Source organism: Lampetra planeri, chromosome 4 (genome assembly GCF_965212315.1).
Source record: "Lampetra planeri chromosome 4, kcLamPlan1.2.h2, whole genome shotgun sequence".
NCBI classification, from domain to species: Eukaryota; Metazoa; Chordata; class Hyperoartia; order Petromyzontiformes; family Petromyzontidae; genus Lampetra; species Lampetra planeri.
In genome coordinates this window covers 19798030-19814658 of record NC_136110.1, presented here as the reverse complement: position 1 = coordinate 19814658, position 16629 = coordinate 19798030, and the positions used below count along the sequence as shown (strand labels likewise).

The 16629-nt window shown below is 42.6% G+C and overlaps 1 protein-coding gene across 1 annotated transcript in view; it reads right to left on the bottom strand.

Moving 5' to 3' along the window:
• Nucleotides 1-1050: 1050 nt before the first annotated feature.
• Nucleotides 1051-16629, bottom strand: part of LOC144717790 (acyl-protein thioesterase 1-like) — a 30927-nt gene continuing 15348 nt past the window's right edge. Inside the window, exons 6-11 of the mRNA XM_078593451.1 lie at nt 16401-16448; nt 15338-15408; nt 11816-11889; nt 7088-7189; nt 4832-5008; nt 1051-2633 (exon numbers count right to left, since the gene is read on the bottom strand). Coding sequence (XP_078449577.1) covers nt 2580-2633; nt 4832-5008; nt 7088-7189; nt 11816-11889; nt 15338-15408; nt 16401-16448 — 526 coding nt within the window. The 3' untranslated portion in view covers nt 1051-2579. The remainder of the gene's footprint in view (nt 2634-4831; nt 5009-7087; nt 7190-11815; nt 11890-15337; nt 15409-16400; nt 16449-16629) is intronic.

The following is a 16629-nucleotide window of genomic DNA, read 5'->3' as shown; positions in this document are numbered from 1 at the left end:
ATTCCTAAAGCAGCAGCCAGTCTCTCTATATGACAACCACTGACTACTGATTTGCCATAAATTGAATTTACTTACATTGACCTCATTTAACACAAGAACCTAATAATCCAAGAGGTGTACTGGGCTGGACTATTAAGGTCAAACAGCCACATTTACCATAATTTTCTTAAATTTGACTCCATATACAATTGATGACATAATGCTTTGCCCTCTCAAATTGGAACAGCCATCAGCTTTGCGTAATCGGGGTCCTTGAGAACGACAGCAGTTGTCAGGCTGAGAACTTAGCACTACACCAAGGATAAGCTTAAATAAGTACATCCACACCAAACACAGAAGCCCACGGGTAGTGTTCTAAGGGCAATGTGTGCGAGCGTGAACTTCAAACATAAAGACGGAGCCCAAAATCAAGGTGTTAATTTGTAAATGCAAACTAGGATGTCTATATACGGGCATGTGCCGCAAGTCTTTAAATTATTAACGGGGAAAATGAACTCCCCATGTGTCATTGTGATGAGCACACTGCACCCACCCGTGCCATCAATTGGTTACAATTTCTTTAAGTGAGAATGAATTACATCATTATCGTGTGAACATGGAGTCATCCGTAACAGCCTCAATACTAACCAACAACGCCGACACGAACCCCCGTCTCAACGACGAGCCCACAGGCACAGTGAGAATTTTCATGGACTTTGAAAGTTCTTTCACCTCCACAAGGTGAGAGCTCCATGACACTGAAGGGGATCCACCGCAGTGTCAGGAGCCGGGATCAAGGTGAATTGGATAAATGTTGTGGCACCACACTGCTCTCAAGCGACGAGCTGTGATTCAAACGGCAGTTTTCTCTAAATAAAGATGCCACAATGTCATATCTTGACATCAGTTTTTATAATTATTCAAAATCACACTTGAGTTTTTGAGTTGCAACTTCTTTAAAGAGTGGTAAACCAAGCAACGCGTTATCTTTAACCCAGGTCTGTTTGCAAGCGGGTTCTTTTATTCCGCCAACCCTCTTATAAAGAGACATTACACCCTGATGAGCTGTCATCTGGTTCGAAACAATGTTTTTATTGTTTGAATGATCACTGTCCAGAATTCATTGCAAAAGGCATTTACTATCAACGAACTGTCACCTTGTTTCTAAGTAGACAAATTCATTCATTCTTTCATTAAAATAGGGGAAGGCCTGCACAAAACATCTCAACATCGTTTGTTCCAATGTCATGAAGCGTAGAATGCACCTTTATGTTGCCGTTATTTTATTAAGGGAGGTTTCGTTTGCCAATGACCCCTTTCAAGCAGCCCTTTTACCAACGCAAAGTTCACACTTTATCCAGCCATGGAAAATCCCCATCAGATGGAAAACACGCATGTGCCTCATTCGTGTGTCGGGAGAAGTATATTTTCACAATAAATTTTCAGAGCCCAAATTGCCAAACCTGGACGAAATAGCTATTTGCTTACTTTTTCACCAACAAACAAAAATTACTGATATTACCTTTCTGACAACACAAAAACAATGCTCTGTTCTGTCCATGATGCATGTGAAGGTGAACGATACTCTGGATACACAGAACTATATAAGAGCCCCACACCCTACACATCCATCAGAGTGCACAGCAAATACTTTGTTTAACCTCAATTTGGATTCAACTCAAACAGCTCAGTGAGACTCAGTAAAGCCACTTATTTAAAGAACATTCACTTGAGACATGGACACTGTTCAATTGTTTACAAATAGTGCAGATGATTCGTGAGTGCCAATTAAGTGCATACGTAGTGCATGTTTTATGCATTAGTGTTTTCGACATAGCTCATTTTTATTAAGAGTAATGACAAGCAGTTAAGGTCTCTACAATAACATTAAAATAATTCCATGTTGTCCATTCTGGAGGAATACTAAATATCTGCACGAGATCTTAACTCATAGTTCAAAGGTTGCAAATTCATATCCCAGTCGTTGGTCGACTCAGCCCTTCATCCCTATAGGGCAGATACAATAGGTTTGCTACCATGTGTAAAATCAACATTGGTTATTGAGAACATGCAATTTTCATCACTGGCTGAGGGCCACCAAAATAATGAGCACTATACCACGCTCATTTAAGCAGGCAGACATGTTGCAATTTCAAATTAGAGATGAGATATTAAACATATTCATACAGAAGCATGATGTGGCCACTTTGCTGCTGTGAAGTTTAACATGATCAAACGTTCATTGTACTAATACTCAAATCTACATCAGACTGCTGTGCATACATAACTACTCTGGGGGACCTGCAAGGCACTGTGGGTATATTTCTCATGATGCCGTGTGGCTCAAGTACATTTCACCTTCAGTGTGCAGCGCCCTTTGTGACTCTCCCCCAACACACACTCTCTGCTCCAGCACTTGATGCACCAAAGAATAAACCCTCCCATGTGCTAGGGCACTTCTCAGACAGCAGGGCCAGGGCGAGACAGGAAGGCTGGAGCGAGCGAGTGGGTGAGAGCACGGGGAGCGCTCAGCTCAGTTCGTTTGGACATCATGGGCGGAGGGTGCAGGGCTGGCTGCAGGGGTGATCGGGCAAAAGGCATCAGTCGATGGGTGGCAGATGCTTGTCAATGAACTGCTTGATGTCTCTCATTTCCTGTAAAGGGGGTAGTGGGTGGCAGGTACAAACGACAACATCGATAAAACACCACTGGCTCAGGGCAGCCAATGGAGATGAGCACTTCTGGATGCTCATTTGAGCAGTGAGATGCTTTCACAGGAAGTAATTTCATAACGAGCAGCTCACACGTCCTTAGGATGTTACTGTCTTATTCTTCCCTCTAGCCAGCCAGCTGAACTTTTTAAAAATATAGTTGAACTTTTTTCACACCATACGTAGCCAACTGTGCTAATCGAACGAAGGTCATCCAGCACCCCCAACGTCCACAGGGCCACCCCCCCTACCTCACCCACTTATCCCTACCGTCGCCCCCTTACTCGTCGCCCCCCTTCTCACACAGTCATACCCACGTGCGCCTCTCTCCACGGCCGTCACAGGCATGTCCCACAAGTTTATCGATTTGACAAGAGTTTCAGCCTGGTTACGATTACTGCAACTCAGACGTACAAGAATGTCAAAAATGTTTGGGATAAGAGAGATGTGGCAATGCGCACAGATATAATCTAAGCACGCAGCGGAGCTAGAACGCTTGCTGAATTTCACTGCTCAATTTCAAAATGCCTGTGGCTCAAATCCCATGCAATCGCTGCTATGTTGGTCTATACGAGCTGAGGAACAATGTTACAGCTAAGTCAAAAATTAAAAGTGTCTCCCCTGCTGCGATGAGCAATGGGATGGCACATTTCTATGGCAAGAACAGTCTCTGGTTTGGACGACCACTGTCAAATCCTCACAAACATGCATTCATAGGAGTTAACTTACTGCACCCATCAGGCCACATAGTGTTGCTTTATATATGAACAATATCGTAATAAGTCATATAAATTAGATGAAAATGAACAAAATGGTAAGTAAATATTGTTCATTTGCATTTACAAATGTACCATTTGAACATATGACTGGTACATGAGCAGAAACATATTAACACTTTGGCAAATGTTGCAAATTGCATTCTCGCCAAGAGATATTCCTGGGAGCTTAACACGGTAGTCTTTTTAGAAAACGCAGTCAAATTCAGCACGTGCACACACACGGCATGAGTAGTGGGCACAGATAAGCCTTTAATCTCCACATATGAAGGTCACATCGTAGGAACTGGTTTTCCATTACTACTGCTTTCTGATAGCATGCACATATTATTAAATATCTAAACACATGCATAAACATCTACGGATACTAAGACAAAAAATACCCCATGGGAACAAGTACTGTTAGTGAGAACGTATTCAAGCCGGCACAGCACAAGGGTGTGGTGGGTGTGACTAGCACCAAGCTTGGTCACGAATGTCTATACCAGTGCTGATATTTACACACCGCACCAGCCACATTTTGAGGCTGAGGCGGCTAGAAATCGTGGCTCTGACCAGATATCAGACTTAAGCTGCTGGATTTATAGTGCAGTGTGCACACCAACTGTGTGATCACTCACTATAACAGAAAAACACACACATAAACAACCACGTACATATTCGCAAGGAAACATTCATAATTACAAAGACCAATACTCTAAAGCACCTCCACACACACTCACTCTCACCCACTTACAGTGATCTACATTAAAACATCCAGCAAACACAACAGTGAGGGGGGAGTGAATAGAGTGTTTAGGGAATTCAAAGAGGGATAATGGGTGCATACAAGGCTGCCTGTGTAAACACAGCCTTGCAGAAGGGCTGTAGGGAATAACAGAAAGGACGTGGTTCATACACGGTTGACTTATGCTAAGAAGGGCAATGGGATGTGCAGGGAGGGGTAACTTTTCTTCCCAGCAACCACTCCCCCCAAAATCCTATCTCTCCTTATATTATTGGACAATCAGTCCACGACACACAGCCTATGCATCAACAATGCTTCTTGTTGTTCGACACGTTCCAGCAAAGGTTGCAAAAGTCCATAAGAGGTTTTTTTGGGTTAGATCGTGTAAACATAAATGTGTCGTCAAACTTGACACCACCCAACACCGCCAATTAGTAAGGTTTGTCACGTAAACAAAACATGCCAATTCGCTACAAGTTCAGCACACAGGTGAGTTGGAGAGTAAACCCACAACATTTCCAATTTTTGTCGCGAAAGCATATGTGTTAAATAAAGGTTGAAAGTGTTTATGCATTAGCTCTATCCGTCCATCCATGAAGGGATTGAGGGGGAGGCAGCTGTTGCTGTTGTTGTTTCACCTCTGGGCAGGAGCTGTGGGGCACGCCCGGGTAGGTCTTGAAGTCGACGTTAGAGGAGCCCATCATGCCACGCAGCTGCTGCGACGTGAGGCTGCCGAAGGCTGCGGGCACGAGGGGGTCCTGCTCACCGTGGCACTGCAGGAACGACGTCTCCCTGTTCGCCGAGTTGGCGGCCGCCTGAGAAGAGGAGCACGCACAACATACAGCAGCTGCAGTCAGCCTGGACTACCCATGCATCACTCCCGCATGCGCCACTCACTTAATACTCACGATACACTGCTAGCCAGCTGATCCATCATTCAATTAAAACAGGACTCAATCGGCCAGCTAATACATCACTCACTCAATACTGTACTCAATCTGCGTGTTAGTACATCTTTCATCGAATGTGTACTCGTAGAGCCCTTTGTTAATATAATGCTAGAGGAGAGCCTTTCCACGTTGTGTGTGTCATAGGGGATACTTGACCAGATTTTACCATCGGTGTGGGTTGGTGATGGGAGGTGTCCAAAACCAGCTAACATAAAAGTCACTATTCATGTTTTCCATGGCTGTGAATCTAACTCGGGTCACTGGGAGCACAGCACACACAGCACTGCGTCACCCGACTCGGTTCTAAGGCGGTGTTAATGATGAGGATGCTGAGCAGTTTTCATCTGTCTTCGTTCAATTACAAATGTGGAACCTTGGTTATTTTATTTGACACTCCTAACACTTCCTATGTTGAAGCACGTAACACGAACTGCATTGTATTAAACCTTGTGAAGCAGCATATGCATTCAAGAGGGCTGCTCCCAGTGTTTAGAAACACTGAATAGTGGTTCAAGAGCAAAACAGCTTAAATGTCACCGCATTCCAGGCAAGCATTTGCTTGGCAGCGAAGCTCTTCGGCATATGCTCTGGACAGTCATCCATAAATAGCAAGCGAAAGTGAAAAAGAAAGCAACAGTTACACAGAATGTGTCATCTCCTGCAGGGTGAGTAAAACAGCATCCACATGCATGTATGTCGTACTATTTTTCACCGTACATAGGCAACTGTGCAAATAGGAGGTGCGACAATGTATACCTATGACCAAATAAAGTTGTGGTTGGAATAAATTGACTTGCAATCCAAATGTTGCAAGTTCAAATCTGGTCATAGGTCAACTCCATCCATCACTTCTCTGGAGTCAATAACATAAGTACCAATGAGTGGCAAGTTATCAGTGGTCATGCTCTGGAGAGATCCCTGATCAAAAGAATGTGGAACTTACACTGCCAGGGGATGCCAGTGGAGGTGAGCATTGAGACACTTGTATTTATGTATTAGTGTTATAGATTTTTGTTTTTCAGGAAACAGATTTATTGTTGTATCCAGGAGAGCTGCACTGAATTGAAGAACTCTATCAGGAAGGTCCTGCATTGGAAACAGATGGTGGTTAGTCCACTTGCTGTACTGCTTTCTCCAGGCGAGTCAGGTTATGGCAATTTGACGCCCACGGGAAGGAAGTTTCGCAATATTTACGTGTCTATGGGACCTTTTTACCACTATCAAAAGGATGAAGAAAACATAATAATAGGTTTAACCCTTTCTGGCAATTAAACCGGTGTTAAGATGTTCACACCAATTAGATACCTTTTGCAAGGCATCAAGTCGGCATGAACCGCAAGTACTTGTGGCATGTTTTGCTTGTGTCATGTTTTGCCACAAGTACGTGTGCTAAATGTAGACTGCAGATGATGCCTTGCAAAAGGTATCTATTTGGTGTTTGAACATCTTAACACCTGTTTTATTGCCAGAAAAAGTAAAAACCTATTCTTATTTTTTTAAATATTTGTGTGGTCCACCACCGCCTCGCCTTGTCGTCTCGGAGCAAAATGCTGCGTTTTGTATTTCAACGAGCAATATGAGGACCATCACAACGCTGCAGCCTTACAGTTTAAGAAAATACCGATCCCTCCTTCTGTAAGAGGCCAGAAACCTCTCCATCACCCCTGCAGTGTGTTCACGTGCGTGTGAGAGAAAGAGACCGGTACCGTATTTTCCAGATTATTACGCAGTTTTCCTTGTTTTTTTAAAGAAAAATGTGGATGGGTCTTATAATATAGTAAGTGTGTGTGGGTGTGACCAGATCTGTATAACGCCATTGACACCTGGCATGAGTTTGGGGTACTGTACATCTTACTTTCCGGAGCATCAAAGGGAAAAATATGCATGCGTGTGTGTGGCAGGGACTAGAGAAAGCATGTGGATGAGAGTAGTTGAGAAGCTGACCGCTGGGAAGGACTTGTGAAGGGGAAGCCAGCAGCTGAGGGCCACTACGCCGGCAAGCTTCTGCTGCGATGTCAGCGCTGTGTACAGAGAGAGGGCGCCTCCCTGCAAACACACACACACGGATACATATGATTACATACAGAGCCAGCTGTTTAGCCCTGCAGAGCACAGGGGATATCGCTATTAACAATGGCGTACGAATGGTAGTAGACCACATGAGAATGTGGTGTGCCGCTATCACACGTGTCCACTTTTCTTTCCCCAGCACTGATGTTTACACTGCACCAGGTTACTTATTTCAGGGCAAGTTGAGTGACAGGAGGCCCAGAACATGTTCAGATATCGCTAGCCACTACCGTTCTGTATTTTTGGTATTAGAGCCCAATGAGTGAACCATCACACCACGGGTGTCTCTATTGAATGATAAAGCTGCCCCGGTTAGTCTTGTATACTGTAGGGGCAAGTGCTGTTAGCAAGTGATTATGAAGGCCAAATGCCTAAAATGCAACATTTCCAGCAATAAAGTGGACTAATGATGGAAGAAATTATCGGCGAAACATCGTAATCGAATTGTAAACACACCGGTCTGCTGAACTCGTAACTAACTGGCATGTTTTGTTCACGTGACAAACCTTACTAATTGGCTTTGTCGGGTAGTGGCGGGTTTAAGGACACATTTATATTTAACACGATCTAACCCAAAAAAATCCTCCATTATGGATATTGGTTGCGAAAGCCTACGTGTTAAACTGGAACAAAAGATGAGAACCAACACATTTCTTGAAATGAGCACGGTTACAGGAACTTGTAAAAGTTCTAAAGATAAGTAATATTCATGACAGGAAGTGGTCAACCTGGTCCAGAGAGTCCTTGACGCTGGTGGAGGTATCAAGGTGTGAATACATAGGAAACAATGTACAGCAAAAACTCCTTTATTCAGCACTTTACCACACGCTCTATTAACGGGCATCTGTCATAAGGCAGCAACACAAATCTTCCTTCACGTATCCAGAAAAATTCCGACAGCCATCTGGTGTCTTGCCGTGTGCGCTTCTCATAGATTTGTTGTTTACGGAAGCTTCAGGTCGCTGCCCAGTGGCAGTGCTCGTGGCTGCTTGCGTTGTAGCCGAAACGTCGTAAGAATTATTTTATTTTATTTGTTTTATTTTTATTATTTTATTACTTCCCTTCTACGTGACTTTACCGAAAGAACCAAGAAGATGTATATTGTACTCTAAACGGCCCCACTGCTTCTCTACAATCAACTTAGAATGCTCGACAAACTGACTTGTGACTACCTCTGTAAAATAATATATTATTTCTTATATCATAGTTAAATGTTGGCTTCATTTCTTTCTTTCAAAGTTGTATGTATTTGGTTAACCTGCATCCTCCATTCCCCATTGATGACAGAAAACAGAGCTTTTGCTGTATTGTGATAGTCGCAGTAAAAGAGTGACAAGGAAGCGACGAAATAACAATGTCAGAATTACTGGAGAAAATCAGTCAATATGCAGCATCAACACATAAGTTTTGGTGGATTCTGTTAGGCAGCGAAGAACTGCCCCACTTATTACTACTGTATGTCACTGTCGTAACACCATCAGCGAGTGCCCAAAAGTCAATTTAAAGTTTTTTTTTCTCAAAAGTGAAGGTTCAAACTTGTACCCGACAGCCTGAGACAACACCTCTGATATTCATTGAATTTAATGAAGCTACTTATTATTAGTAAAGCGGCAAGAATTCTGCTTTTTCAGATACGGAAACGCATCAGCGCACAGCAACATCCGCGTGCAAGATTTTAACGTAATTTCACTTTTGAAGGCTTCCATGGGTGCCTGATGTCTGGCCAAAAAACTAAACCAGCTGACTCGGCAGTCCCTAGGAGGCGTTTCTTAACCAGCAGAGATGCGTGTGATGCAAGATTTTTATCTTCTGCTCTAGGCGGAGAACATTTCTAAACGCACTCGAAGTGAATTAGGAAATATGGGGACTGTGGCCGTTGCTTAAAACACCTTAAGTGGAATTTTACCACAATTTGTCACTTCAAGCAGCACAAGTTATGGCGGGAAATGCCTTATCTTGTTGCATGAGACAGATCGCTGGCCTTTAAGTATAACAATGCGCCACTTATAATGGCTTGCCATGTTCCGATGCAAAAGAAGTTGTGGTTTTTATTATTAATAAACAGGATAAATACAAATACGAATTCAGAAGCACTGGAATCACTCGGCTGGAATATGACTCCATAAGAGTAATGAGCCACCTTTGAATGAACCAGATTCTCGAGGGAAAGTTTGATGATCTCAGACTGGTTCCTAATACCTGCACAAAAAACCTATTATTTAAAATGTGGGTTTTAACAGAGCATGAATGAGCACTGTTTAACGTTGATTGAGAGAGAGCCGGTCGACTGCAAAAGTAGTTCAGTGGTTTTGTCTCTGTTGCTAGATATGCACCTGAGGACGGCTGCTTGTGTTGTGGCCAAAACGTCGTGATAATTTTATTATATAGTTTTATTTGTATTATTTTATTATTTCCATTCTATGTTACTTTACCGAAAGAACCAAGAATTTTACATGTTCTGTTTACGTGACAACCATAACTTGTTAGCTGTGTTGGGTGGTGGCGGGTTTTAACGACGCATTTATATATTTACGCAATCTAACCCAAAAAACCTCTATTATGTTTGCTAATGATGACTGACAGGAGTTAAAATTATATTTATTTACCCTTGGCATCCTCTGGTCTATCACCATTTTGAGACTAAAGAAAGCTGTCTCTGGTGTGGACCAATCAGTTTCAAAGACAATGCATATATTATCAGAGTACTTTTTTTTGCATTCTGACCACAAGTATTGTGGTTAATGCAGACATGATTACTTGTAAAAAGGTTCAGTTTGGTGTTTTAACATCTTAACACCTGTTTTGTTGCCAGAAAAAGGGGAAAACCTATTCTCAAGATTCAAGGACCCTTTTTCCAGGAAGGTTCTGAATTGTGATGTTCAACCAATTCCTTATTAAATGTGTCTGCATTTGGTAGTGTACCCACAGACATCCCACGGACGTGATTACGATACTGATCAAAGCCCTGAAACAAGTGTCATTATTTTGTGTGGCAACATGTGCCCGACGATTGGAGAGGGATTGCTCCACAGCTCCAAGCTTGACCACGTCTACCCAACACCCTGTACTGCGTATTCAGCACATTCACAATGCACGCATTTTGTGCCAAATTAGCAAACTGGGTTGCCGTGTTAATACGAAATAGTCATCAGAGGCAAAAATAATTATCCGTGGTGCTATAGTTTGTGCGCTCAGCTCGCAATAGGTAGAGTTAGTAAAATTATTGATCGGGGTTGACCCATTGCATCATCATCCCTCAGTGTTTGAGAAAATGATAACTACTTTTTGGTTAGACTACAGTGGTTGTCCAATAAAGAGTATACCCTCCCCCCCGCCCATAGAAATTTTGAATTTCCAATGGTGGCTGGAGGCAGTGGAGATGGACGCTGTCCCATGCTCATTCGAAAAGCGTAAGACAAACACTCTGATGTCCTGAAGATCATGTTCCCCAGTGGCATTTGTTTAAACAAGATGATCTTGGCCATATTTTTACTTCATGGAGTCTCACAATAAAATAATGGTCTCTTACACCAATGCTGTTGGGTGCTCTGATATTTTGGGTAGGTGTACCATGTGAAAGAAGACTCTGACCCTTTTCTTTGTCGAAAAGGTAAGGTCTTCATTTCACGGCACGGGTCCGCACCTTCGCTCTCGCTCTCTCCCGCAATGCCCCGAACACCGCCTCCTGCTCCCTTTTAACCTCTTCCTGGCTCCACCCCTCATCGCACTCCGTCTCCACCAATCATCCTCTCTTACCCTCACTTGGCCTAACCGTCCGACCTTTTCCTTTTTAATGTTCCGGCCAATCCTCTTGCTCCGCGTGCCCTAACCAATTAGAGCATGGAGTGTTCGCTCCAGCCTTCTTGATTACGCTGTCCCAGGGATTGTATGGGACAATCACCACACATGTATTAAGATAACACCACACCATAAAATAACCCCTTGTTTGACCTTATAGGCCAGAGGGAGCATTGCTGCGAGCAAGCACCAACAAAGGCCAGGATGCGATACTCGGGCAGAAGTTGTCTACACAGCGCTGATGTTTTACACACCACACCAGATACTCCTAATGGACAGCCAAGACAGGCTCAGATAGAAAAATGTTATCCATGGCTGGAAATTGAACCTGGGCGAATGGGTTAGTATGGCAGTGTGCTAACTGCTGTGCCAGTGTACTAATTACACACACACTCAGCACGTGTATGTATATACACAAGTATGGAATTGTGAATAAACCCTGTGAGCAAAATAGTTATTCTGTAAGCCTGCCTAGAGTGACATCTGGTGGCTACAAATATAAAACACGGACCTCTGTCTCATAACTTTATGAACAACCTATATTGATACAATACACCAATAAAAACAGAAATGCATTTTAGACAGGCAGAATGAGAAAAGCCAGGCATAAATTGCAGACAGAATATTGAAGACAGACACAAAGCCAAGTGATAAGCATCAAAGAGTCAATGTGAAAACAGAAGTCCAATTGTCGCAAATAGAAGTCTTCATCTAGCAGTGGAGAGAGATTGTCTGATGGGGTGACCATGACAAAAACACTGACAGCAGCATGCGGTGTGTTAGTGTCAGCATGCCGGATAATACCTGTGAGAATCCCCCGAGGATTATCCTGTTGGACGGGATGCCGCTCTCCACCTCCTGGTCAATCATCTTCTTTACTGTGCGCCGCACGACAAGAGAACAAGCAACACATCACGTGAACATACACTGCAAGTGAGAGCTCATGGCTGTGTGCAGTTGTTTACATTACAGTTTGCAAGAAAAGGTTAAATGTGTTCCTGTGTAAACGAGCATAAGTCTGCACACATTTCTGCTGAGACAAACCAGTGGTGAAAATTCCATAGGATACGCAACTACTGGCTTTTCACAAAGTAGTAAAATTATTAATCCACAAGGGATGATATGCTGAAAAGACTTTAATCGAATAATTAAATTCACAACCTCATGACCGAGTTGAGCAGTTTAACCACAGCACTACCCAGTGGATGTCATTCATTAAAAACTTGGAGTCTTTTAATTGCAATGCCCTATTTGGTATTTAAAAGCGAAGACATTTTATGAACTGATTACTTTTAACATTACTGCAAATGTTTTGTGGGTGGTGTCTCAACCCCTGCTTCTATCTGGATAGTATTAATCTCAATCGCCATTAAAATGTACAACTTTAGCATCAGTCATATATTTCATTGGTGATTCCATGAAGTCAAGCAGGCCACGTGGGCCCTCCCATCATGCCTGAATGCCACACAAGGCTCCACCCAAGCCACTCCCACCCCTATAATTCTGCCCATCCAACGACTTAACTAGGAATCGTATGCAGTTCTAAGAACGGCATTGAAATTCCACACTATGAATTGTGAAAAACCCCAAGCTCTAGGGGATACGATAACAATAGCAAGTAAGTCATAGAAGGTCATCGTACAAATCTCACCACTTATTTTATTAGAAGGATCCTGATTGGAAATGTTGTCAAACTCCTTTATAATTCATTCGCATTTATAAGTATTTGAGAGGTAACCGGTGCCTGGAGAAAATCCACCCACATGAAAGAATAGTACCCAAAGGTCCACACGGATTGGTCAGCTATCCATTCGCTGCATCTACTTGGCAACCTGGCAGCCCTATAGGCTGGGAGTCGCACAACACATCACAATCTCTGCGTGATCTACCAACCGTGCCTCCATAGCTATGGATCATAGGAATGTGCCACCACACCTTATGTAGATTGTAGGCTAAAATAAAAAAGGACATTTACAAATTAATCACAAAAAGTGGTATGATATAAATTTGTTAAAGTTGTTTGGCCTACACACAAACACCGTGTCCCCGTTTTTGCTACTCACGGTGGAGTGGAAATTAAAGCCGGTACTGGAAATCTTTCTTAATTATTCATTATCAGACCATTAACGAGATGCCAGTGCAAATCTCACAAGTAATGAAAAACTCATCTCGCCCACATTCAAATTCACCATGCCAATTTCTGCCTCCAAACTGATCCCATCAAACCAAAAACGTATATATTAAAACTCATGTGCACAAGCCACTGATGACAGATAACTGTCAGAAGGTAAATTTAAATGAGCAATATGCACTGTTGTGTATAAATCAGCCACACGCTGCATGAACTAGAGTGCTCGACTTTCCACGGGGAAGGTTATGACTTTGAATACAATTTGGCGGTCAACCAAGTGCATCATCATGATCTCTTTGGATTTAATAAAATAACTATCATATTGTGGGAAGTTAAAGTGGCTGTCATATGTAAAGACTAATGCCTGCCAAAGGAATGTGGAATTTACACCACGGGATCAGGGACACCTGAGGAGATGAGCAACGCACAACTCTGGCTTAGGTATGGAGACAGTGTTGGCTAATTTAACATGGAGGCTTTTGCAACCAATATTATTGATAATTAATAAAGGTTTTAGGGTTAGATCACGTATGTATAAATGTGTCATTATTCTTTGTTTTTTTCGGTAAAGTCGCGTAGAAAGAAATCAAATCAAATAATAATAGAATACGACGTTTCGATTGCAACAGAAGCCACCATCATCAGGCACAAATGAATGAGAAAACAACCATAGTAAACTTGGAAATATAGTGCAATACATAACAGAGTCGGCCAACAAAACAGTCAACACCCCACCTGGTTGATTACGTTCTTCCAAAGATTGCTACATTTGAGAGAGACAAAACAGACACGGAGACACACAGACAGACACACAAGCAGAGAGAGACTCACACAGAGACAAACACACACATAGGCACACAGAAAGACGTCTGTGTCGAGGCCTTAAATAGAGAGAGAGAGAGGGGGGGGATTGGGGCAGAGGGGGAGTTATGTGGAATTCCTGCCCATAGGGTACGGACGAGCTGGACACTGGACTTCTAAACAAACAAGCACGGAGCGTTGTGTGGAATTCCTGCCCATAGCGGCCGGAGGAGAGAAAGGAGTTATAAACAAGCACAGTAGAAAGCAAATTTAGTACAATTAGGAAGTGTAATGCTTGTTAAGAAGTCCAGTGTCCAGCTCGTCCGTCCCCTATGGGCAGGAATTCCACACAAATCCCCCTCTGCCCCGCCCTCGCTCTCTATTTAAGGCCTCGACACAGAGACGTTGTCTTTCTGTTTGTTTCTGTGTGAGTCTCTCTCTGCTTGAGTGTCTGTCTGTGTGTCTCCGTGTCTGTTTTGTCTCTCTCTCAAATTTAGCAATCTTTGGAAGTACGTAAACAACCAGGTGGGGTGTTGACTGTTGTGTTGGCCGACTCACTGTGTTGTATTGCATTATATTTCCAAGTTGACTGTTTTCTCATTCATTTGTACCTGATGATGGTTGCTTCTGTTGCAATCGAAACGTCGTATTCTATTATTATTTAATTTAATTTCTTTCTACGTGACTTTACCAAAAGAACCAAAGAATAATTCCTGCAGTCACGAAAGATTTGAATCTAGTTTCTAAATGTGTCGTAACCCTCCAAACCCGACACAGCCAATAAGGTTTGTCACATAAACAACGCGCCAATTAGTTACTACTTCAGCCCACCGGGGTGTTGGAGAGTAAATCCACAACATTCACAATTTGTGGAACTCAAATTGTAAAAGTGCACGTTGTTTACGTGACAAACCTTACTGGCCGTGTTGGGTGGTGGAGGGTTACGGACACATTTATACATACGCAATCTAACCCAAAAACCTTTATTATGAACTGTGTTGGCTGTTGTATTCATGTGATCTTTTTAAAAAAAGTACAAATGTTATTTTCTTAAATGTCACTGTGCTACATGACAGTCTTGGAATTTTTGTGTTAAGAAATTTCCATGTTTCTGAAAATGGCATTGACAAACCCCTTTTTTCCCACGCGCTACTGTTTTTTGTTTGTAATTGCAGTTTAATTTAGATTGTACAGTGAAAGGGGACATTTAGTTTTGTTCAAGGTGCTGTAATAAATACATTTATTATAACTTTCAAATCTGGCTAAATCAACAGTGGCTGAAATATGGATTTGAATTCAAAATCTCAGAGGTGCTGGTTAAGTGCTGTGAAACAGTATTAGCCACGGAGACAACCAGTCATCTCTGACTGTTCATGTAATAAGTCCAGGGTTACCATGTTCTGCTGCTTGTTTGATGCCTTGTTCATCTTCCCTGGCATCCAGGCTGAGGTCAATGATGTCAAACCTGGAACATGACAAGTATTCATTATACATTTAGCCCTCAAAGCTGTGGTATCGCAAAGTATTTAAAATCCAATTTCATGCGATGAAACTTTTGTCTGAAATTTTAATTAAAATCGAGCATCCTATGTGCTGGCTATATGTCACATGACACAACCAGCTTGTGCCTTCTGAGCTACGTGGTGACAACAAAAATAAAAACCTCTGAAGTGCACCATACAGACCTTAGTAGCAATCACAAATCAGTCTTATGCATGGTGCATTTGTTAACGGTCCTAAACTAGTGTGTTTTAAAGTAAAATGAATTACATTTTCCCCAAACCCCTTTTCTCCAAATCCATCTCCCCCAGGATAACAACTCAATAACGTAGCTCTCTAATGCTGAGTCGCAGTAAATCGCAGCTTTAGTGAATGTGGTTGGGAGGTGGGGGGAGGGATGCATGTCAGACAGAGAAAAGATGTATCGATGCCTGAGCATTATGAGCTAAAGAATGTCTTTGTAAACTGGTGTTGAGCTCATTCAATCTGGTGGGAAAATGGGGGTTGCCTGACTAGGCTTTTTCCTGCTAGATGGGGTTAGTTTTTTTGTGTGGAGTAATCAGATTACCAAAGGGAGGTAATGATAATCCCAAAGTGTTACTTTGCTTTCGGTGTTCAATCAGGTTACGACTGATGTGCCAGCTGATTACTTTGAACAAATACTTATTCATCAAAAAACAATTATTGCGGGAAATGGGTGTGGTTAGTGTGGGGACAGTAGCAACCAATACACACAGATTGCAATACCCAGTTGCATCAGTGCATGAGAGATGATGACGAACATTGTAGAAGACTGTCCGCTAACCATGCTTTGCGGCAGTCTGAGGTACGCAGCATTCTACAAAATGATAAAGCTGCTGCCACGCTTGGTGCAAACGCACACACTAAATGGTGTATCCGATAGGCGTCAAAATAGTAATTTAAATTGAGAACCATGTAATAGTTGTGAGCACTTACCAGGAAGGCATTGTCATCTTCATATTCAACGTGACTGGCATAGGTGGACTAGACGCACAAAAACACACGTGCATAAGTCAGGTGTTTCCTTATTCAAGCAGGTATGAGTTGAGCTAACCTCCATTGCTAGCACGACATCCAAGATGTACATTTAACATTTTTCAAGAACGTAACCCCCAGGTTTGGCAATGTTTTCCTGCTATTCAAAGCATGCACCTCCCATGCTTCT